General features: G+C 40.0%; 1 protein-coding gene across 1 annotated transcript in view; it reads left to right on the top strand.

Annotated features, from left to right (window-relative positions):
- Positions 1 to 341: 341 nt before the first annotated feature.
- Positions 342 to 25,287, top strand: part of LOC126234736 (sodium-coupled monocarboxylate transporter 1-like) — a 146,727-nt gene continuing 121,781 nt past the window's right edge. Inside the window, exons 1-2 of the mRNA XM_049943481.1 lie at positions 342 to 478; positions 24,334 to 24,552. Of these exons, the coding sequence (XP_049799438.1) occupies positions 24,338 to 24,552 (215 nt within the window). The 5' untranslated portion in view covers positions 342 to 478; positions 24,334 to 24,337. The remainder of the gene's footprint in view (positions 479 to 24,333; positions 24,553 to 25,287) is intronic.

The raw sequence follows: 25,287 nt of genomic DNA, 5'->3' as shown, positions 1-25,287 counted from the left end.
GGATAGCACGCGGCTGTACACATGTTCGTAAATAATGTACTCTAAGTCATAAGTGTTTGCTGTAGGATTTCAAGTTAAACTTCATGGTCTCTGTGTTGGGACTCCTCATGAAAATAGATAATTTGGCCGTGCATAGCTTTCCGTCATTCAAGTATGACGTAGTGTAATACCCCATTGTCTCCTTACGCAACCGTATGTACGTAAGCAAACTGGGAGTGATGTGGCAGGACAATGTGAAGCGAATCGTGACACGTGTTCTTACGTCAGTATTAGATAACGCCGACCCAAGTTGAGCGGCTACTTAGGTAGCGTGAGCACCTCTGCAGATCCAGTAGCTTTGGAGAAGGCACCAGCAGCAGTAGCAGCAGGTGAACCGCTTTTGTGTTAAGAAAACAGCGACAAAGCGCTAAACAAACAGGAAACTCAAGAGTGCAGAAGATAACTGTTTACAGTATCACAGAACAAGTGTTTAACCACGGTAAGCTGAAATGCAACAACTGTCTATTTACATTTGCTTTTCTGCGGGCGAAAAGAGGCTGAAATACAAGAAACTGAAAGTTTGTAAACTCTTATATTTCATTTCCTTTTTTGTTTTCTTTTGAGGGATCTAAATGTAAAGTGTGCTTTAAAGTCGCTAGTCACTACAGAGCTAGCTTTATTTGAGAGGTAGAAGATGTGAAAACCACTGAGGACTCAGACTGCACTCAGTGAAATAAGGACAGAAGAACACGTCGTCCACGGCGTTGTCAAGAAAACATTGTGGATAAATACGACGGACGATTAGGTATTAGCGTTCATGTGCCGACAAGATCATTAGAGACGGAGCACAATCTTGGATTCAGTGAAGAACAGGGAAGGACTTCGGCCGTGCATTTGCGTAAGTAATTTAGGGAAATCAAATCAACACGACCCTCGCACTGGCGTCCATATGGTGCCCTATCGAAAAAATAAATCAGCATGGTCAGAGAGAATAGATGCTCCTATATAGAGTCCAGAGTCGTTATCACAGCTCCATCATATTCAGTCAAAGAGGGGACTCAATTACACCAGAGGCTAGAGCTGATAATGTTATGCCAATCTGAGTCAGGAAATTTTGGCAAGCAGGATTCTGACACCAAGATTAAATGTGGCCTTTTGACTGCAGAATTCTGTAAGCGTGTAATCACAAAATATGGTTACCTCTGCCATTTCAGGCACAATGTATTACATTCGTTTATGTTGATGGTCAACTACGAATGGCTACATCAAGTGTCGATGTACTGTAGTTCTTCTTGTATTTCAATACAGTTTTCAAGCGTTACGACTTCTGTATATACAACAACATAATCCACAAAAAACATCATGGCACTTCGGACGTTACCGACTATAAGTATTTACGTATACAATCCAGTACACAAATGAATTCAGGTCCATGCCAAAGAAACTTACATCCTCCGTCTGTTTGTAAGTTAAAGTGAGAAAAGTCGGTGAAAACAAAGTTCTTCAACTGATATCCGGTCTGCTTCACAGGTGAAAGTGACAACTTAAATATTTACGCCTTTAATAAGCGACACACACTTTACACACATGCCACTCTCATAAAGAGAACTCATAATCATATGACATTACTCACTTTAGAATATACGAAAAGGCAATATGGTAGGTGGAATGGTGATGCAGTCACATTTAGGAAGTGCATAGCAATGCTCGGCTCTACATGTTGTCAAAATTTGTCACCATATTCTGCGAGCAGCAGGAATTCTACCAGAAACCACTAACCATTTCGCCCAGAGCTGAATCTGTTCATCAACTTGACAAGCCCCCCCCCCCTCCCACCCCATCCCCCACTGCAGTTCGTCTATTCAACAATGGCTGACGTTCCTCAACCAAGCTTGATATCCTACACTATGGCCCCCCACCACGAGAATTTGCGTCCGACTATCAAACATGAAGTTGTCAGCATCTGATGACACATTGAGTGGAGGACTTTCCTCCAGTACTGCTTGTAGTAACTATTTCGCTTGTCAGTTAACTTGTGTTCGTTTTTTTGTCATTTGATCACAAACACTATTAAAACTGCTTGCACCACGTTATTCTATTCGATAACAACGTCTTTTAGAAATCATAGTTGGTCAATTTTTGCTACACATCTATTTTCAAATCGGTCAAAGAAATATACGATAAGGTGTCAAAAACCACGTGATACATCGTAATATCGTATCGGACCTCCTTTCCACAGTGCAGTACAGCAACTCGAGATGGCATGGGCTTAACTAGTCGCAGGAAGCTCCCTGCAGAAACACTTACAAGGGGAGGCCGCCAATTGTGAAATTCAGATTCGATTCATACTGCGCACAATAAAAGCTCATGGCCAGAGGTGTAACGTGGCAAAGCACCAAGATGCACTTCTCAGCCGTTGTCGAGAACATCGACAGTTAAAAGAAACCGTTGCGGTGAAATACTCTCTACGATTAACAATTTTCTACAGCGTCGTGGCGCAGCAGTAAGCGCTCGGGTTCGTAATCCGAAGGTCGCCGGATCGAATCTCGCGCCATGCAACCTTTTTTTTTTAGTATCTGTTTTTGTAATTCAAATATATATATATATGCATGTTGGTGAAGGCGGATCGCTCTCCAATTGTACCGCCTCCATTTTTCCGTTTTTTTAACAGGGTGTACCAAAGCTCTCCCGTCCGCACTGATTTTCGATGATGTTATAAGTTGCGCTAGGGACCGCATTTACCTTCTTTCGAAGTTAGCAAGCAACTTCGCTGTTATGCGGCGGCTCGTTTCGGCCCATTCAACATCTGTCCTTCAAGTGTAACGAGCGAGTAACAGAGTTTATATTTCATACCTGCCACAGCAAATTTGTGTTCGTGGGGTCTCTATTCTAATTCGAACGTTTGACTTACGCTATAGGTGTACGTATTCGTTTCGGAATATCGTTTCTACGTCTTCCGTTAACTATGCGTGGTTAACATTATGAATACAATTAATAACATTTGTGAAATACAACTTTGTTTGCGGAAAACATAATGATGTTCGAAGTCGCCAGTTTTTAATAATAAAAAAAAGTGCATGGCGCGAGATTCGATCCGGCGACCTTCGGATTACGAAGCCGAGCGCTTACCGCTGCGCCATGACGCTGTAGAAAATTATTAATCGTAGAGAATATTTCACGCAACGGTTTCTTTTAACTGTCGATTTTCACGACAACGGCTGAGAAGTGCATCTTGGTGCTTTGCCACGTTACACCTCTGGCCATGAGCTTTTATTATGCGCAGTATGAATCGAATCTGAATTGCACAATTGGCGGCCTCCCCTTGTTAGTCATCTTGCCTCTATAGACGCCCGTAACTGCAAAAGTGTTGCCGGTATAGGATGTTGTGCCCGAACTGACCTCTCGATTATGTCCCATAAATGGTCGATGGGATTCGAGTCGGGGCATCTAGATAACCAAATCATTCTCTCGAGCTGTGCACAATGTTCTTGAAACAAGTCGCCAATAACTGTGGACCAGTGACACGTCATCATTCTCTGGGAACATAAATCGCATGAGCGGCTACACATGGTCTCCAAATAGCCAAACGTAACATTTCCAGTCAGTGATTGGTTCAGTGGGACCAGAGGACTCAGTGCATTCCATGTAAACACAGTTGACACATTACAGAGCCACCATCAGCTTGCACAGTGCCTTGTAGACAACTTGGGTCCCTGGCTTCGTGGGGTATATGCCACATTCGAACCCTGCCATCAGCTCTTACCAACTGAAATCGTGACTCGTCTGACGACGCCACGGACAAGTGATGTTGTGGCGTTAACAAAGGCTCTCGCGTGCGTTGTCTGCTACCGTAGCCCATTAATGCGACATTTTCCCGCATTGTCCCACATGGATTTCTACATTTACATCTACATCTACATTTATACTCCGCAAGTCACCCAACGGTGTGTGGCGGAGGGCACTCTACGTGCCACTGTCATTACCTCCATTTCCTGTTCCAGTCGTGTATGGTTCGCGGGAAGAACGACTGCCGGAAAGCCTCCGTGCGCGCTCGAATCTCTCTAATTTTACACTCGTGATATCTCAGGGAGGTATAAGTAAGGGGAATCAATATATTCGATACCTCATCCAGAAACGCACCCTCTCTAAACCTGGATAGCAAGCTACACCGCGATGCAGAGCGCTCTCTTGCAGAGACTGCCACTTGAGCTTGCTAAACATCTCCGTATCGCTATCACGCTTACCAAATAACCCTGTGAAGAAACGCGCCGCTCTTCTTTGGATCTTCTCTGTCTACTCTGTCAACCCGACATTGTACGGATCCCACACTGATGAGCAATACTCAAGTATAGGTCGAACGAGTGTTTTGTCACCTCCTTTGTTGATGGACTACATTTTCTAAAGACTCTCCCAATGAATCTCAACCGGGAACCCGTCTTACCAACAATTAATGTTACATGATCATTCCACTTCAAATCGCTCTGTAAGAATACTCCCAGATATTTTACAGAAGTAACTGCTACCAGTGCTTGTTCCGCTATCATATAATCATACAATAAAGGATCCTTCTTTCTATGTATTCGAAATACATTACATTTGTCTATGTTAAGGGTCAGTTGCCACTCCCTGCACCAAGTGCGTATCCGTTGCAGCTCTTCCTGCATTTCGCTGCAATTTTCTAATGCTGCAACTTCTCTGTATACCACAGCATCATCCGCGAAAAGCCGCATGGAACTTCCGACATTATCTACTACGTCGTTTATATATATTGTGAAAAGCAATGGTCCCATAACAGTCCCCTGTGGCACGCCAGAGGATACTTTAACGTCTGTAGACGTCTCTCCATTGAGAACAACATGCTGTGTTCCGTTTGCTAAAAACTCTTCAATCCAGCCACACAGCTGGTCTGATATTCCGTAGGCTCGTACTTTGTTTATCAGGCGACAGTGCGGAACTGTATCGAACGCCTTCCGGAAGTCAAGGAAAATGGCATCTACTGGGAGTCTGTATCTAATATTTTCTGGGTCTCATGAACATATAAAGCGAGTTGGGTCTCACACGATCGCTGTTTCCGGAATCCATGTTGATTCCTACAGAGTAGATTCTGGGTTTCAAGAAATTGCATGATACACGAGCTAAAATGTTCTAAAATTCTACAACAGATCGATGTCACGGATATAGGCCTATAGTTTTGCGCATCTGCTCGACGACCCTTCTTGAAAACTGGAACTACCTGTGCTCTTTTCCAATCATTTCTGTGGTTACTTAACGCAGTGCTACTTGTCTGTTAGCAACGACAAAGCTACGCAAATGGCAATGCCGCTGCTCTCAGTCGGCGAGTAAAGGTCGTGGGCTACTGTGTTGGCCATGGTGAGAGGTAATGCCTGAAGTGTGGAATTCTCGGCACATTCTAGACGCTGTGGATCGCGGAATATTGAATTTCCTAACGGTTTCCGAAATGAACTGTCCTGTCCTTCTAGCTCTAAGTACCATTCCACGTTCAAAGTCTGTTAAGTCCCATTGTGCCATCACATCACATTCAAAACCTTTTCAGACAGATCACCTGAGTACAAATATCAGCTCTGCCGTTGCACTGGCGTTTTGTACCGTGTGTAGAGGATGCTAACGCAATCTGTATATGTGAATATCGCCATCCCATGGCTGTTGTCATCGCAGTGTACATCACGATGAATGTTCTTACAATTATTAGATAGCTAATAGTTGTTAGAAATTAAAAATTTAAAAGCCATGTCAAGAATCACGCGACTGGTAAACGTGTAAGTCCTGCAAAACTTACGATGGCACATATTCTCATTTACTGTGACATGTCAAAATTTGTGTGAGTTTTTTTGCCTACGAAATTTTTCGGAATTTATGGAAACAGTGTACATCGGCTCAGCTGTTGTTTTGTAAAGTTTTTGTTATGACCAGGCAAAAATACTATCGTGCATCGCGACATCTCTTGGTTCTTTGACTACTCTGGGGAGGACTAGCCAAACTAGCACACGTGAAATATTGGTTCACTTTTTTATACAAATAAAAAAAAGATTTACATAACTTTGATACACTTCTTTGCCACAGTATTTATGGATAAATTACAACTGTCACTGACTAGCAAAGCATTACTTGATGCAGTTATCAACAACAGTTCTCCTGAGGAACTATGTTCAACATTAATAAGTACATTTCATGACAATCATTAAGTGTCACTCTCGTATGCGATGATGTTGGCTGCTGCTGTTGCCGTCTCGAACTTGGGCAAAGCTCTAGCTAGTTCCAAACTATTTTGACCACAGCGTGAGGGCGCTGCTATCCTGAGAGGGGAGGCATGGTGTTTAAGAGCGCACGCTGCGTACTGCAGTGAGCCCTCACTAATGTCTTCAGTATCAATTCGCGTTGCCAACTTTGGTGTGGCAACGTGACTTTGCTCTGTGTCATACTTTGTGTGTGAAGCAAGATTTTCTTTTGGGTTTAACACTAGTCGACAACGAGACCATTAGAGCCGATGAAAACCTATGATTGGAGAACAATGGTGTGCCTATTTGTGGGGAACCTTAATGTTCACTGGCCAAGTGACACAGTTTTTCGCGTTTACTATCTTCGGTTTGGGAGGGTTTAGAGCTATCTGCTTTGCAATTAGCATAAATATTTAGAGAACTATATTTATATTATGTTCGGTTTGGCGAGTACTCTTCATTGAAATATGCAGATATTGCAGATTTACTGCTGTTATTTATTAGTACGCAGGACTTTCATTCTAGCACTTATGATATTCACGCACTGTCTGAAATCGAATTGCAATAAAAATAAAGATTTCTATTCCAACAACCACTGCTGACCCTCCATCTGTTATTAATATCAGTGTGGTGGTCGTGATGCACGCAGATGCTAATGGAGACCCCATTAAAAAAAAAAAGAAAAAAAAGAAACTGTATTTAATCATTTTTAGTGCAGTCGAAATTATTATTTTGTCTCTAGTTTTGAAGTTGTATTTTTATTCAGATTTTCTTTGCTTACCTTTTGTATTTTTGCTGTCGTGACATCATCTATGCCAACCTCCCATGTCAAAGTGGGAACATCTTCAATCATGAAACCGTTTAGTAATCCTGCATTTTTGTACATGCTTCTAATGTCTAGTTACTTATATCAAAGTGGTCAAAATACATCGATTGGTTACCTGTATTTTCTCTAAACTATTTTACATGCTAATTGTACACGAAATTCACAATAAGGTTCCTCTAGTTACCACAGATTTTCTTTTATGTTTCATCTAGAATATGGGATCAGTGGTTTTAAAATTGTTTCATACTATTTACATAGATATATTACTGATATTCAGAGAGGACATAGGAGAAATATATTTATGAAACAGACTAGTAGCCCTGTCCAGTGAAATTACTAAGAACTCTACTCCGCTCATAAGGGTCATGAAAAAATCTGATTAGAAAAATAAGAAATATTTTTACCATCTTCAAATTTGCTGCGGCAGTCTTAACTTCTTTGACTCGACTGGTTTGTTTGGTATTAGTTATTCTAGTTTACGTCAGTATACTGAAGAATATACATTAGTGCACAGAAGAACATACTGCACTTCCTTTTCACATACTGAGAATAGTGAGAAATTAATTGAATGAGGGCTTCGGTAAATAAATCCCATACCCCCTAAACTTCTCTCGTCATCTTTAGATAAAATCTTTGTAGTCCTAAGTATGAAATGTAACAAAGTACATATGCTAAATGATGATAAACGTATCACCTGAATTTTTGCACACAGACATTTCATTTCTCTCTTAGCCTACAAAACTTAATTCGAGAAGACAGTGATGTTTTATTGAAGAGGAAAGACTCGGATGCTATTTGCTCTTAAATCCGAATAACATTGACTTATCATCTCCAAGAATAACAGAGGACAATCTCTGCAATTTTTGAATTACTTGTTTTTAGGTCTCTCTTGTGATTGGTTGTTATCTTCACCTCTGGCTGGCAATCGAACGGACGTATAGTCCATGAAAGTTACGTTAAATATTGAGTTGTGATGAAGACAAAATACTGTGTTGTGATACATCATTTTAGTTCTATTACTATGTTAATAGTTTATCTCCGTTAACAAATAGTGAATTTTTGTGAACAGAACTAGGCGCCTTGCTCGTAATCTGTTTTTAGTTGCCATTGCGGTCATATTCAGATAATAATCACCAATGTGTGTCACATAGAGCCTGCATATTTTTATTTCGCGAAGTGCCACGAGCAAGTGTGAACAGAAGTTTGTGACCTTATAATTCTAAATTTAGTGGTTATCGTATTGTCTTAATCAAGTCTGTTTATTCAGAAGAAAATATTTCATGTTAAATGTAATGGTTAACAGCCCGACCAAATGTTATTCTATTCTAAGGCAACTCTTATGAATAATTTCTAGGCAACACTCACTCTTTCAGAGCGATGTGAAGGCCATCCTATAGGAAAGATTTTTGTGGATTTTCCTCCGCTGAGATCGCATCTAACGGGTGTTGCATTTTGTAGCGATATTCTGCCGTTGGCCTCTGGTGTAGATTAACTACTATAACGATAGGAAATGATTGAAAATAGTCCCGAAGGTCTACAACGTCACGATCAAAAACAATTTTCGATGATAAATTATTATAAATTAACTATGAAGTCATACAATGTATCGACGAGCTTTTGTATTTAGGGGAGTTGAAGATACAAATTGTTAGGACGAGAGAAGAAATGAAGAAAAGTAATAAATGACCGTGGGTGCTTTTTCGTGAATGAGTAAATTGAGATTAAACATCTCTTAAAGTGTCGCCTTATGGCAGTGAGACACGAACTTTTAGTGCGAAAATAATCTAGACGCTGATGACTGCGCGGCGAGCAGCAGAAAGAAGCATGTTGGGATAGGTAGCAAACAGGACTAGAAGATGTGATTAAATGAATATTTCAAATGAAATGGAGAAAGGGAGACTATGAAGGCAGGCGAGTGAATGGTTGATGGGTCAAGTATACTCTTTGAAGGATTACAAGCGAAGGGAAAACGTTAGTAAGACGATCTAATGGAAGGAGGGTATATGACGTCATAAAAGAGGAAGGAGCAATTAGTGTAGACACATACAGCTGAAGACTAATTTTTAATGTCTGGAGGAGGCATTTATACAGCGGTGAACATCGAATGGCTGATGATAACTGTAAATGGAGAGTAATTTCATCATTCAAAATAGTTTCGATAAATTCATTAAATCAGTAAACTATTTCTCTTTACCTACTTAACATCTCCAGTCCCCTTAACACAATTTTCTTTCTATCTTTTTGATAACCCAGAAATGATTCATCAACCATCTATTGATCTAAATCTCTGCAAAAATACAATGGAGACTTGAATGATTTCGAATATCACATTTTTAGCCCTAACATATTATATGTGCTTCTATTTTTATATAGTTACCGAGCTTTAAGCAATACCTTTATATCACACACACACACACACACACACACACACACACACACACACACACACACACACACACGCACACACACACACACACACGCACGTACATACTGCCGTTCTCCCTCTACTAGAGATCTGAGTGTAACATTCGAAAATTATGCCACATTGCATGAAAAAAGTTCGTCGATCAAGTGAGAAGGAGCCAGCAGTCCACTATTTTTTTGAAACGTTCGTGTAAAATAAATGAGACTGATGACAGAAGAAAATAACGGATACTCCTCAGATCCATTACCAGACAGATTCAATTTACTTAAAAATTTTAATTTTATTTGATATTATGATCTAAATTAGTAAGGAAACATTTCACTTTCCTAAATATTTCATTGGTTTTTGGAGAAAAGTGTGTGTCATATACGACACCTTAGTACTGCCAGAGAAAAGTGTCTGTCATATACGACACCTTAGTACTGCCAGAACACTTGTGAATGAGTTTACGTTATTCTGTAATATATAAGTTCATTACTTTCGCGAGTTCGGTAAAGAAAGTGATATAAATGTACAGTTACAGTATGAAAATGTTAAAAATACTTTAGACAAACGTACACCGGTTTCTCACAGCGAGGTCAGAGCATGCAAAAATATCGATAGCAATTTGTTCCCTCCAGATAGCACAAATGAGTATGCGCTCTGTGGAGAAAACTCGCGTTCTTACACATTTACTTGGACGTAGTCTACAGTGATGAATCTTTCCATAAGCTACGACCTCCCGTAATTGGTGCCGGAACTTTTTTTTTTTCTTTTCAAGGAGCCAGAAACTGTATCCACTTGTTTACTGTCTTCTGCAGATTCGTTGTTTTCATAAAACGAAACATTTCCAGAACGGAGTAGACGCTCTAATTTCTCAATTTTAAATCGTAGGTAGTTCATTTTTTTATTTTTTATTTTTTTTTTTTTTTTGCACATTGTCAGCACACAGCAGTGACACGATCCACCATTCAACCTCACTCATATTGTCATTATCTTTTCAACAGTAAGATGCGGCCTGATATCGACATATTCTTTGTCTTGCTTTGACCAATGCCTGTACTGTCCCAGGGGATATTTTTCTTCGCAGATGAGGCAACAATAATACATTTCTTGTCATACCAATTACTAATGGTGCCCCGTCCTTCACCAGGCAGAGATTGATCGACTGAGCCCCGACCTGCCTTTTTCATTTCTGAATGCGACTGGAAGTGGTTCTGACCTGGAGCTCAACAACACTGAATTGTTCTTGTGCCCTGACAGCTTCGGTCTGAGTGGAGATAGTCTAGTACCTCAACTAATGTGAAATATCGGTTCATATAAATTATAGAACCTACACGTTCAAGAAACTCCAAATAATGTCATATTTCAATTATACGGAGGAGTCAAGTGGTAATTCGTATGTAGATGTGGCAAACGAAATTTTCGAGGCAACAGTGATTGTGCTTTCCACGAATGAATTGCTCGATCATAGTTTTGCCGCAGAAAGGAGTTATTTTTTCATCAATGGACGCAATCTGTGTACTAAGACTTTGTAAACAGCCAGCTCTGACAGTGTTTAATAAAGGACGATTTTACCAGTATTTGTCTTTCGATCTCAGGTCGCCAGCTAACGCTCTTCTTATTGAAAAAAACACGTCCTTGACATCCATTCTGCCCCTAGAGTCACTCTAGTTCCCATATTCCAATAAATATTTAATCTGGGATAGCCAAGAATTGACATATCTGTTGAGATATCAAAAGATGTCACTCAGTGATTTCCCAAAAGGTGCAAAAGATGGCGATTTATACAGTACGACAGCAACTGGAAAGCAGCGTAAGGAACATTCAGTGTGTTTCGAAATTCCCATTACAAACTTCTAGGACTTGTAAAGCTAGCTGAGTAGACAACACTTTGAATTGGAATCAATGTCCGGGAACGTACCGTTTCGGTGTACAGCCGTTTGAAAACATGTTTGCTTGGTAGGTGTGCAGAAGGGTAGCCATGGTCGGAGGTGCTTACGTCGGACTGGCTGATATTTGACATCCTACCTCTCTGATGTAGTTCGAGCCTAATTCATATGCCTATGAGTGTTAGAGCAACATGGTTGAGTACACATCTGCAGAATACGAGTACATTGGCATGAGCCTAGCGTATGGCGAAGATGACCCTAATGGAAGAGCTGCTAGTCGCCTTTACAAAATCGTTATCCACAACGTATGACAACATCAAAGACCCTTTTCGCCACAATTAAGCAATGCCTTCGAGAAAGGGCCATCTTCGCCGTCAACAGGCATGACTGTGGTGACCCAATGAGACACCGAACAACTGAAGTGGAAGAGGCCGTACTGAATCGTCTTGAAGAGAACCCGTCAACAAGAACACTAGCAATTTTTTTGTTGTTAATGACCGGAACCGTAAAACAAGTGATGTACTCGGTCAGGCCCAGCAAGTTATTTTTAAAAGTTGTCGCGATACTAACATGGTTTCAATTGGTTGTTGCACGGATCCGGTGCGTCTTCAGACATTGATTACTTTTCAAAATATTATGTGCTGTCTCCCCTCTACTAGTCCTAGAAGCTAGCAACGGGAATTACGGAACACTATGAGTTTAAGAAAATATTTTCTTGAATCACAGTCTTTCCCTTGCCGAATGGTTTTTTTCAAATACTGGTGCTAGTGGAAGTGACTCAAACACATCTGCGTGTTGGCAAAGGGGATAAATTTATCAGTCACCGTATCTGAAGCAAAGTCGCGTGAATCTTAGCCACTTTTTATTAGTGGTGTTCAAACAATGGCTTCATTGCTCACTGGGTATTAATTCGAGCTCTGAGATCATCGAACAGTAAATGTCTCTCAAAGTCTTTTAGTATCTGTGCTTCTGACACAAAGGAAAGAAAAAATATTTACTTAATTTAAATTTACCAAAATCGATAATTGTAATATCACTTGTGCATACTAAGACTAAAGATAATGATTTACTATTGTCGAATAATTCTTGCGATTTATATTCTAGAGCACATAGAAATACATCTCCCTTCCACTGTGTCTCCTTCGACAGAAGCGTACAAATTCTCGTGTGTTAGAGAGCTAAATATTACTTCGTGTTATTAAAGTTTTCACATAGTATAAAATATTATATCCATTATCATAATACATATTCTAAATAAGATCACACAAATCAGTGCTCACAGTATCTCGAAATTATTTTGTCTGCCATTTGTTGGATGCACTCAGCGAACAATATTTCGACCCATCAGTTTATGCGAAACACCGTTGAAACCTGCAGGGGTCCTTGTAGATATCTAGGGCGCCCGGGAAATTACTTAGAGGCGTTATAACGAAGCCAATTCCGTACAGAATTTATTAATTATATTTGTTGTATACACTGTATGGGATGTGACAAGGGTAGAACAGCATTCACTACGCATACACCAACGCGGAGTACACTGAGGTGCCAAAAGGTATAGGGGTACCTTCTAATATCGCTTCTGCAGTGTGTAGTTCATCACAGAATTAACAACACATGCCCGACATAGGAATGGAATGGACAATGTTGTATATGATTTCCTTTCGAGGATAAATGTTCCTTCAATATGTATCCATTTTGGTAAATTTGCAACTGCCATTAGAGGACGCAATGTTTTGGGGACTTCTGCCTGACAACACAATATTATTTTCCATCTAAAGCCATGACGTCCTTTGTTTCAAAACATTTACTACATGATTCTCCCAAAAACCTCCATAGTCCACTAACACCATGCCCCATGAGGCCATCCATTTGAAGCGTCCCCTTAGAAAAATTATACAAGACTGTGCTTAAACTGACACGCAATATTTTTAGCGCAACACAATCTGACTTTCAAAAATCCCTACAAAAGAATGGCCCTGACTAACAATAACCTATACGTTTCACAAATCACTTACCTCACAAAAATCTGGTTACTCGAACTACTGCAATACAGCGAGCGCCACTACTGCCAGCTAAATAAAAGATTCAAACTACGGAAGGCACTAACTACTGATAGGCATAGTTAGCAAATGAAAGATTTTAATAGAGAACAAACAATGTATTTACCTTAATAGTCATACAAATGTACTGTTTCTGATGGACACACCTCCAGATTATCCATTCTCAAAAATCCGCCATCTCACTTCCCCACATCCACCACTGCTGGCGGCTCACCTCCAACTGCGCAACGATACGCGCTGTTAACATCCAGCTGCCCAACACTACAATGGCCAACAACAATGCAAACCAGCCAGAGACTGCACACAGCAAAGCCAGTGATTTTCAGAGCGCTACGTGGCGTTACCAGTATAAAAACCTAAACAGCCTACTTACACATTTTTCGATAAACTTCACGTACTTTACCATCCCAGGAATCGATCAACTTTAGAGCTTGTCTCCGCCGGTTTCGTCTGGCCAAATGTCAAGAAAAGCGGTCAGTCTTGAACGTAAGCACGCACTGCCTGCCAGCGTTCCAAAATAGGTTGGTATGTACAACCATGATTCGACCGTTTCACCGTTACATGGTGCCGTTTTCAGCATGCCAATTTAGATGCCGTTAGGCCACTTCCTGATTCAAACGGATAATTACATATTCTATCAGCAATGGACAGAGTAGCTTGCAGCTTCGCGGCTACAGAAATTCCAGACATCCTTCTTGAAACAAGTCCAAAATGATTTAACAGCCAATGGATTTCCCGTTCAGTTGCCCTGCCACAGTAAGAACACACCAAGGCAGGCAATTCGAGTTAGCTTTATTCACTGAACTCTGTCCCGTCTGTGGCGTCCAGCACTATCCAACAACAGATTACCACCCACAAAGTAATTGTCTCGTAGAGCGCTGACAGTACACCTTAAAAATAGGTCTCATTTGCTTTGGAGAGTAATGTACAGTTGCCTTCCCATGGCTTCTTCAAGATGTGTATACGGCTTACAAAGAAGATCCCTGTGCATCTCTCGCAGAACTTCTTTACAGAGAACCGTTCACTCTTCCGGCGGCATGGAAACATTCCATTTACCTACAGGCAAAGCGCTGCCTCAGCCTGTCTCCAAAATGAAGCAAAGTACTACACCCTAAAGATATCACTACCCCAAGTGTATGGACTCCAGAAAATATTCGTCCATAAAACACTGTAGGACTGTGACCACGTACTGATATGCTATGATACTGTCTGACTGATACTATATCCACCCTACTCAGGACCTCATAGAGTAAGTAGATTGGACCACAGTACTTTTGGCAATTTGCTGCAAGGTAAACCGATCACTGTTATGGTTAACAGGCAATAGCCGGCGTGGATCCTGGAAGACGCCACCAACACGATTTGAGTATCAGTAGCAACATGAGCGATATCACTCATTTTAAGACGACCAAATAATTACAGCGCTAGTTGACTTAACCAGTTCCAGCCCGAAGAGATCTCAGCCAAACTAACGGACAACCTTCTCGTCGTGGAAGGACAACATGGTTAGTAACGCTTCTATGACGGTACACCACCACAGTCATTCTCCCGACAATACTGCCTCTCATCGGAGGCCGATCGAGTATTCGATCACTTCCACGTTTCCTGCAACAGGTTTCTCATCCCCAACTTCCTCATCAGATCAAGGCAATTCCACTGCATCAGCCTCACCATCCCCTTCAGTAAAGTTCCACCTCTCTCCAGTCCCAAACTTCATTCTCGTCTTGGAGGAGCACATCGGCTACCGCCTCATCTCGCATTTTGACTGTTACTAGCTATACCGGCTCCACCTTCGGATAGCCATCCACGGCACCACGGCACGCGTGGTCACGCACAGTTCTGCGAATCTGAGCAGCAGCATCCTCTTCCCCCATGTGCTCCGCACCCTCATGCAGGAGGGGGGAAGGGCGTGAGACCTCTGTGACGACCTAGTGGCAGCCGAGTATTCCTAGGAGAAAATTCTTTGGACATGGCTGCAATTCCACTGTAGGAACAATCTCTGACTCACTCTGCTCTAGACTTCTGTACGCATTTATTTTTTACGTGTCTCTGTCAATTAAAAAAGCTTTGATATTTGCTATTTACAATCGTCTTTATTTCATCTGGCGTATCTCTACCCACGTCTACACTACACGTAAAATTTCATTACAGTTCAAACACTAGCTTCAACCTTGCAGGATAGTCAGGCACAGTTTATTCTGGGTCTTCAATCGCTACGTTGCTGATGACTGTGGCAGTGAGTTGTGTATGCAAAAGACTGATACACTGTTGATCTAAGACGTAAAATGTGTTAGAGGTTGCTTTGATTGAGTGTTTTGTAAGGTCTCCCTCCTTCTTTTTTTTTTTTTTTTTTGAGGGGCTCCGGAAAGGCTCAAAATCATGAAAAGTTCAATTTTTACTTTTTTGCGTTTTCTGAATCTGCAGACTATTACCTTTTAATAGATATATTATTTATTCAATTCCGAAGACTGCAACTATTTTTAAATTTTTTTTGAAATGTGTTCTACATGGGCGTGACCCACTGTGGCGCTGTTAAACTGCTGTCAAATGGTGTTATTATTAACGTCCGTGTTCATCAGGTACATTTTAGTGATGTGAGATAAAGTATAAAACCTATTTTCAGAGACTTAGCAGCACCTGAACTGTTGAAAAAGTGTATTCACGGAAAAACTCAAAACCCCAATGAAAGTGTAAATAGTGTTATATGGTCGAGAATCGCCAAGACTGTATTTGTTGGAATAGAAACACTTCACTTTGGTGTGTATGATGCTGTTGCGACTTTCAATGATGGCAACATTGTGAGGTGCAAGGTATTTAGAAATATGGGAATGAAGATAGGTTCTAACATGGTACGAGCGATGCTTGCTTTAGACAAGGAACGCCTTCGGGCTGCAGACAGGGCTGTAAAGAGTCTAGAAATACAAGCAAGAGTAAACAGGAGGAGGAACAAGAGGAAGCTGGAGGAGGAGTTTGCAGAGGATGAAGATAATCCATCCTATGGGCCTGGAATGCACTAAAAAGTTAATCCAATCTTTGTCGCTCGATTCCCAAAACTTTTATTTTCTCATACTAATTACATGTTTTCTAAGGATCTTCGAAACATATTTGTTTCAAACTTTCAGTAAATGTTACACAGTACCTTCTGCATAATTTAACACAGCCTTTTTCCAAAAAACTGTATGTTTTTGAATATATAAATAAAAAATTGCAAAAAAATATTGTGAATTTTCATTACAATTGAAAAAAAATCATCTTTAATAACTGAACTAAAATTTTGTAAAATCCCTGTGTTAAGTTGTAGCCCATATTCCAATAAATAATCTGTAAAAAGTTCAACTTCCTACCTCAAATACTTTGTGAGGAAAGATGTAATTTATAAGCGTTATTTTAACATTGCAAGTATAGGGCGTTCCGGAGCCCCTTAATAAGACGCTTTCTGTTTTGCCAGTACATTTCAGCTTGCAACTCATAATAGAACAGTCATCTTATGCAGACCCTCACACCTACTGCTAATGAAAAATACAATAACATGAACATCAGGTAATTCATCGCTACTTCTACAGAACATCTGATTGTACCTGGCCTGTAAGTGAAAAGCTCTCTTTATAATAACTTATATATAGGGGTGGTTACAACAAAAATAAATGGCACAGGGCAACTATTTAACTTTTAGCAATTAAATGATGTCCTTCTTTATCGTCATAGTTTATTAAAATCCGCCGAAAATAAATATATCAGTCAGATTGTCATCTAAATATCTCCTTCGACTTACAGTACGCAATTTTATGTGTGAACTATTAAATTAAATACTTCTCACCCTTATTAACTTCAAAAAATGTCTTCATCACGTACGTCCTTGTTCCTTCCATAGCTCATAAAACAGTGTACTTATTATCACAAGTCGTTAACGAAACTGCAATAAACGTTCGCTACCGTAGCTGAAGTTACACAGTCTGTATTTTACTCTAATGCTGTTTTAAAATCCACATTTCCATATAATCAGCGCTAAGTTTCAACCAGCATGGCAGAGAATCTCACGATAACCACTTCCATTCCATCCTCATTCCTACTCATAACATATTGTACAATTCTCACACCGATCTTAAATGGGTGTTGAAAATTCCCGTTACAGACTTCTAGAACTCTTACAGCGTAGTGAGTACATAATTATTTGAACAGCAGCCCATGTATCGCTTCCTTGCTGCAGCCGTTTGATAACGAGATTGTTAGGTAGGTTTGCAACAGTGTAGTCATGTTGCGCGGGGTGGCGGGGGGGGGGGGGGGGGGGGGACAGGGGTACTTAGGTCGGATTGGCTGATGTCACTTCATGTCTATCCTACCACTCTCAGCACCTGGTTCTAGCCTCGTTTACGTATCTGACTCAGTTCCTTCTACAAGTCCTAGAAGTTTGTAACGGTAATTTCCTAACCCTTGTATATTAACTTTGCTGGCTACAACATTTAATAATACAAGGGGCCTTTGGAAAGGCCGTGGAAAGTCCGAGGGATGGCACCACCGGCGCATATCGAGGTCATGTTTAGTTAGTAGAGTCTTTGGAAAGAATGCACACCAAGCTTCAGCCACGTTGTGTTTGTCGTTCGTGTGAATCAAGAAAGTCGATTGATTGTCAGAAAATGGACGAAGAAGAATTTCGTGTGGTGATTAAACATTACATTATTAAAGACAAAACGCGTCAGGAGACTAAAGAGAGGCTTGATAAACATTACGGTGACTCTGCACCTTCGATTAGAGCTGTTTATAAGTGATTTCAAAATTTTTGGAGTGGCCATTTGAGTACAAGTGATGCTGAACGTTCTGGACGCCCTGTGGAGGTTACGACTCCAGAAATCATTGATAAAAGCCATGATATGGTGAAGGATGACGGAAGAGTTAAGGTGTGTGAGATTGCTAGTACTGTGGGAATCTCGAATGAACGGGCACATAATATTTTGCATAAACATTTGGACATGAGAAAGCTATCCGCAAGATGGGTTCCGCGATTCCTCACACTTGACCAAAAACGGAATCGTGTGAAGTGTTGCAAGGATGGTTTGGAGGAAGAACCCGCATACTTTAAACGTCGTTTCGTCACTGTGGATGAAACATGGATACATTACTATTGACAGCACATGAACCTGTGTTCAGTGTATGCCGCCCTTAGCATCTGAAGATGGTCATTGTATGTCAAAAACCGGTTATGACTGTGTCATAAATATGTGATTGTGTCTATAAATAAAAAAAAAAAGTTTACAAGAGACTCAATCACGCACTACATAGACAAAATGGCGTTTTTTCTAAAGCATTACTCTACTCCTGACATCAAACAACAATCTAAACAATGGGTTACCAAGGGAGAATCTGCACCAAAAAAGGCGAAGACAATTCCTTTGGCTGGAAAGTTTATGGCGACTGTCTTTTGGGATTTGCAAGGGATAATCCATATAGACTATCTGGAAAAGGGTAAAACTATTACAGGTGAATATTATTTATAGTTATTGGACCGTTTGAAAACCGAGCTGCAAGAAAAACGCCGGCGATTGGACCGCAAAAAAGTCCTTTTCCAATACGACAATGCACCAGCACACACCTCAGCAGGTGTGGTCGCAAAATTAATGGAAACAGGATTCCTACTAGTTTCGCATCCCCCCTATTCTCCATACTTGGCTCCCTCGGATTACTATTTGTTCCCCAATTAGAAGAAATGACTGGCAGGGCAAAGATTTTATTCAAACGAGGAGGTGATTGCAGCAACTAATAGCTGCTTTACAGACTTGGACAATTACTATTATTCGGAAGGGATCAACAAATTAGAACAGCACTGGACGAAGTGTATAAGTCTAAAAGGAGACTATGTCGAAAAATAAAAATGGTTTACCCCAAACACGTAAGAAGTTTTTATTTTTGCATGGACTTTTCAAAATCCCCTCGTAAATAATATATATTTCTTACAAACATTAAAATATGTAGAGGTACTTATAAGACTTTGTGTCACACATACTTGCATTAAAACAAGAAATAAGGAGACAGTGTACCCTAAAGAAAAATCCGTCATCACAAGCATGAAGAAGTGAAACAAAATTAGACACACATATAGCAATGAAGAACTAAAATAATAATACTCGTTAACGTTTAAAATTTGCTGCCCACTGCTGAAATAAGTCAGAAAGAAGTTCTTTTTGCGTCTTTGCGTTTATAAGAACCAAATTAATTTAGCCATTATGTTTAACAAAAACAGTTCAAACGCTAATAATTAGATATATTTTTGTATTTTTGCGTTCCATGATCGTATCTCCATCTAATATAATTAAAAGGATCCATTTTATAACCGAAAAATGTTTCACCGCGTTTTTGGAGTTATCATTGCTCGTTTATTTTCTCTGGAAATATGATGGCACAAATTCTATGAGTTTAGATTCTGTAGACACCAGGGTGTCGCTGCTGTTTTCGTTACGTTCCTGAATATTCTAAACAATGAAATAAGTTTTGCAGCACTAACTTTACTCAGTAAAGTGATTGTTGTTTGAATTTTTTTCAGTTACTAAATAGTATATCCCATCTCTAGATTATATATTCTGTTTTATACGCCGGTCTTTACATTTCGCTCACAGAGCTGTAATAAATGCAGCAAGGCATCTGCAACAAGGACGGAAATTTGTTTTGCCTCGATACATGTTCTGAAACTGCGTGATTAGGCCTAATTTTCCGATGGAGGTATTGTCTGGCAGTACCAGTACTCTAGACGATATGCTGTAACTATTTTAGATACGTTACTAGAATGGGTGCTCAAAGAAAACACAAAATCAGATGTTGAAAGTAGAACAAGGCAGACACACAGCGACAAACACGTTCCCCTACATTCTAAATTTACTTAAAGTCTTCCATAAAGTTTACAAAAGAAACAAATGATGTTGATGTTGATGGTAATGAAGATTTCACTATTGTGGTGAACACGCTTGGTTACAGACAATATACCAAATGAGGTAGCTTTTATTGAAATTTATAAAGCATTTTTACAAGGTATATAAACAAAGTGTTTCAATTTTTTGGGTGTTTCGCTAAATTTAATAAGAATAATACAAATAATGTATGACAGAACATATATTAATAATTTAAACAGAAAAGCTCAATCTGAAATAACCCATGTAATTATTCACGAGTGCCTTGTATCATTTACTCTTTTTAATTTATATATCTACGATGTCATATAGAAATGGCAAAATTTTTTAGCAAAACACTTTAATTTAAAACTTTACCCTAGACCAAATGCTCTTTTGTAGATGACAATTCGTGTCAGACAAAAAGAATGTTGATATGCAACGAGGATGGTATCTGCTTTTGAAAGTAGAAAACGAATGTAATTCAAATACCTCTAAATTAAAAACAGAGGTTAAGAAAGTTAGAGAATGTGAACTTTTGTCTTGGGCAGGGTCATACTAACATATCAAAACATGGTGTGGACAGAAAGCTACAGAGATTATAGTAAGAAGAGATCTACTGTTTAAAATATATATAAAGTAATGACAGCACCAATGATGTGTGGACAATAATGTTACGTGACCTCTGAGACCAGTACCTGTCTACACAATGCTTAATAGGACGAGAAATGAGCTACAGGGAAACAAATATATTTTATCTAACACATGAAATAATGAAGTCCAAAAACAAATGGAACATCATAGTGACAGATTAGATTATCACGGTGCAGAATAAGGAATGGAGTGAGTAGATGTGCGATTGTCGATCCTTTTAATTAAAACAAGCTAGAAACATTCATTACAACAATATTATGAATAGTAAAAATATGGAAAACAAATCTACAATTTACAGTAAAATCTCTTTACGAAAAGCCCTCTTGGCTTTTGTAATCACCCGAACTAAATAGACCCAATCCGTATTTATGATTTAAGAAAAACCGACTTGCTTTTGAATTAAGAGATTTAATTAAAGGAATCTGTTTTTATAATATAATGAAAACATTTGTCATTACCAAACCTGAACATTAACCACTTTGCCTGTATACACCTGATACATTACGAGAATATTACACACGTGAATAAAGGTACAATATAAAGTTACCCCGTATCACCAATCCAATTCAGAACCATAAAAGTAATTATTCAGGCTCAGGTCAATCATTATTGTCAACGTAGTAGTAATGTGGCCATTTCGTGACTCCATCCATCGGAGCCAAGTAGGAACTAGCGATCATCACTGTCTATAACAAGAGCAACCACATCGCTTGCTGTTCGGCTGCCCTTCTGCATCAATGAAACACTCCGCAAGCTACCCCACCTTATCGAAGCCCAGCGGTTCCAGAAGACGACTGCGACAAAACAATAAGGCATATAGAAAAAGACACATAACAGTGAACAGAGCATTTCTACAAGTTGACTTTGGAGGTACTTCAGAATACCCTGTATGCTCTGCAATGCAGATGCATCGGACCACTGTGTTGTTGCTCTCCTCCGTGGCAGCTAACAGCATGGTTACGCAGGCTATCGTCTCGATGCCTAGTGCTGAACAGTTATCAGCAGATCGCCTCTTGTGTTGGCCATATGTAGCAACAATTGCAATCTACGTCCATAATTATTTGCTGGATATATTCTAATCTCTGTCTTCCTCTACATTTTTTACCCTCTAAGCTTCCCCTAGTAGTATGAAAATTATTCCGTAATATCTTAACGGATGTTCTGTCATCCTATCCCTTCTTTTTGTCAGTGTTTTCCAAATGTTTCTTTCCTCGCAGATTCTTCGGAAGACCTCCTCATTCCTTACCTTGCCAGTCCACGTAATATTCAGCGGTCTTCTGTGGCAGCACGTCTCAAAGGTTTCGATTCTCTACTGTTTCAGTTTTCTTACAGCCCGTGTCTCGCTACCATAGACTGATGTGCTCCAAACTTACATCATCAGAAATTTCTTCTTCAAAATGATACATCCGTTTGATATTAGCAGACTTCTCTTGGGCAGGAATACCGTTTTTGGAGGAGCCAGGCTGCTTTTGAAGTCCTCTTTGTTCCATCCGTCATGGGTAATTTTGCTGTCTAGGTAGCAGAAATCCATAACTTCGTCTACTTCGTGATCCCCAGTTCTAATGTTAAGTTTCTCGATGTCCTCATTTCTACTAGTTCTTGTTAGTTTCTCTTTCTTCGATTTACTATCAATGCATTTTCTGTACTCATTACACAGTTCATTCGATTCAACACACCCTGTAATTCTTCTTCGCTTTCACTGAGGATAGCAATGTCATCAGCTGTAGCCTTTCATCCTGAATTTTAATCCTACTCTTGAACATTTATTTTTAGGCAGACATTGGTTTTTCAATGTATAGACCAAACAGTGGGGGCAAAAGACTACACCAATTCCTCCAATTTAATGGCACCACCTCGCGGGTTCTCGGAACGAGAAGACTTTGCTGAGTACAAGAAAGCAGAAGCCAGAAGACAGTGCTGAGCTATAAGACGAAACAATAATTATCGTTCATCAAAAGAAAAGACGCAGAAAACAAAATACTGGAAGGCAAAGGGGATGTAACTGCAAGACTGTTGAAAATAGGTGGCAGAAATTTAGATCCGATGTTTAAAAATGTGTGACGAGAAATTAATGTTGCAAGAGAATTGAAAAAAATGACAGTGTGATTTACTTTTCTCAGTTTTTCAGAAAGCAGAATTATTATACTGGGTGATCAAAAAGTCAGTATGAATTTGAAAACTGAATAAATTACGGAATAATAAGGACAGAGAGGTACAAATTGACACAGATGCTTGGAATGACATGGGGTTTTATTAGAACCAAAAAAAATACAACAATTCAAAAAATGTTCGACAGATGGCGCTTCATCTGATCGGAATAGCAATAATAGGCATAAAAAAGTAAGACAAAGCAAAGATGATGTTCTTTACAGGAAATGCTCAATATGTCCACCATCGTTCCTCAGCAATAGCTGTAGCCGAAGAATAATGTTGTGAACAGCACTGTTAAGCATGTCCGGAGTTATGGTGAGGCATTGACGTCGGATGTTGTCTTTCAGCATCCCTAGAGATGTCGGTCGATCACGATACACTTGCGACTTCAGGTAATCCCAAAGCCAATAATCGCACGGACTGAGGTCTGGGGACCTGGGAGGCCAAGCATGACGAAAGTGGCGGCTGAGCACACGATCATCACCAAACGACGCGCGCAAGAGATCTTTCACGCGTCTAGCAATACTTTGTTTTTCTTTGGTTCTAATAAAAAACCCATGTCATTCCAAGCATGCGTGTCAATTTTACCTCTCTATCTACATTATTTCGTGGTTTATTAAGTTTTCAAATTTATATTCATTTTTTGGTCACTCGGTATATAAATAATTTGAGAATAGTTACCTCACTTTCAGTCGGCTACAAAATTTTCTATAAAGCATTAATTACAAGTGTACGACACAAAGGTCACTTACTTATATTGTATCACTCGGGATTTCTAACAAGGTGATCATGAGCAGAAAACATTCTAAACATTAAAATCATCCACTAAATTCTCAAAATTATACAGTGCGACATTCTAGAAGAATCACAAGTTGATGAAAAAAGAGGTGAAGTAATCTAAGAAACTTTGACTAATATATCAAAAATCGAAAACAAAATAAGAGGCAGACACATGTATGAATTAGGCGATTACTATTCATGTTATTTCTGGAAAAGGTAATGGGATAATGACAAAATGAAACTGAAGTTACAGATATTAATAAGAATTTCCAAATTAAATTTCGCCTTCATTGTCTAGTATTTGCTGAGGACATGACAGTCCTCTCTAGACTGTGGAGGAGTTCCATGAAGTGGGCTCCAAATTTCATATAAGAAGACGTGTGCTGTATGTGAAGGACCAGATCGCATTGTTCTTTTTTTTCTGGAAGGAAGGTCTCGGAAACCGTATTGATGTAAGTAACGTGACCTGCCGGCAGGGAGATGTCGCTGAACGGCACAGCTGCGGGCCTGGACGTGGGTCCGCTGAGGTTCGAATGGCTGGACCACGCGGTCTTCTTGCTGATGCTGGTCGTCTCCGGGGCGGTGGGCGTCTACTACGGCTTCTTCCGGCGGGAACAGACCACCTCCAAGGCCGACTACCTGCACGGCGGCAAGCGGATGGGTGTCCTGCCCATTGCCATCTCCCAGATCGCCAGGTACCATCAAACCACACAAAACCAACCTTCTTAACATCGAAAGTGCTTCTTCTTTATGCATCCTCGGGAGCGTAAAATTCCAGGCATTGTTCTCCATTACATTAGAATTAAAATATACGGGCACCTGCAGCCAAATAAGAATTAGCAATACAAATGCTAGTAAATAAGTACCACAAACAAGAAATTAGTCACCCAGTCCCACAAGAAGCTAACAACGTCTAGCCTTGATGATTACCTCCTTTTGATGAGGAAGAGCACATTCAAGTTTCGCCTTGCGTAACATAACATTCCAAAGCTCCTCGCTGGGCCCACGTAGCCACCAAATTGTGGACTTATGGCGATGTTGATGCCTAAGTTTCACTCACTGTCCCAAAACCCAGGTATTTTAGGAACAAATTTAATAATTTAAGGAGCCAGTTGAGGTACAATAGGGTGTCAGAGTGCTCGTAAAAGCAGGAAACTTACGCTTGCAGCCGTGTGAGCACTGCTGTTGTTTTCCTGGAACACGGGAGTCTTTACAGCATACTCTTCATGAAGATGTAGAAGAAACGTCTAACAATACCACCACTTGCTAAGTAGGTTAGAAATCAGATTAATAATGTTGCTCACGCAGCATATGTTCGCTTTATCGGGCAACAACAAAGTTATTGACTGTGGATGGCATCGTCAGAATGGAAATAATGAAGTAACTGGGAAAAAGTCATTAATTTTGGTACTTATGTTGAATGGATTCCC

Source organism: Schistocerca nitens, chromosome 2, assembly GCF_023898315.1.
Source record: "Schistocerca nitens isolate TAMUIC-IGC-003100 chromosome 2, iqSchNite1.1, whole genome shotgun sequence".
NCBI lineage: Eukaryota > Metazoa > Arthropoda > Insecta > Orthoptera > Acrididae > Schistocerca > Schistocerca nitens.
The sequence above is the reverse complement of the archived record's forward strand: the minus strand, read 5'-3'. Positions and strand labels throughout refer to the sequence as shown.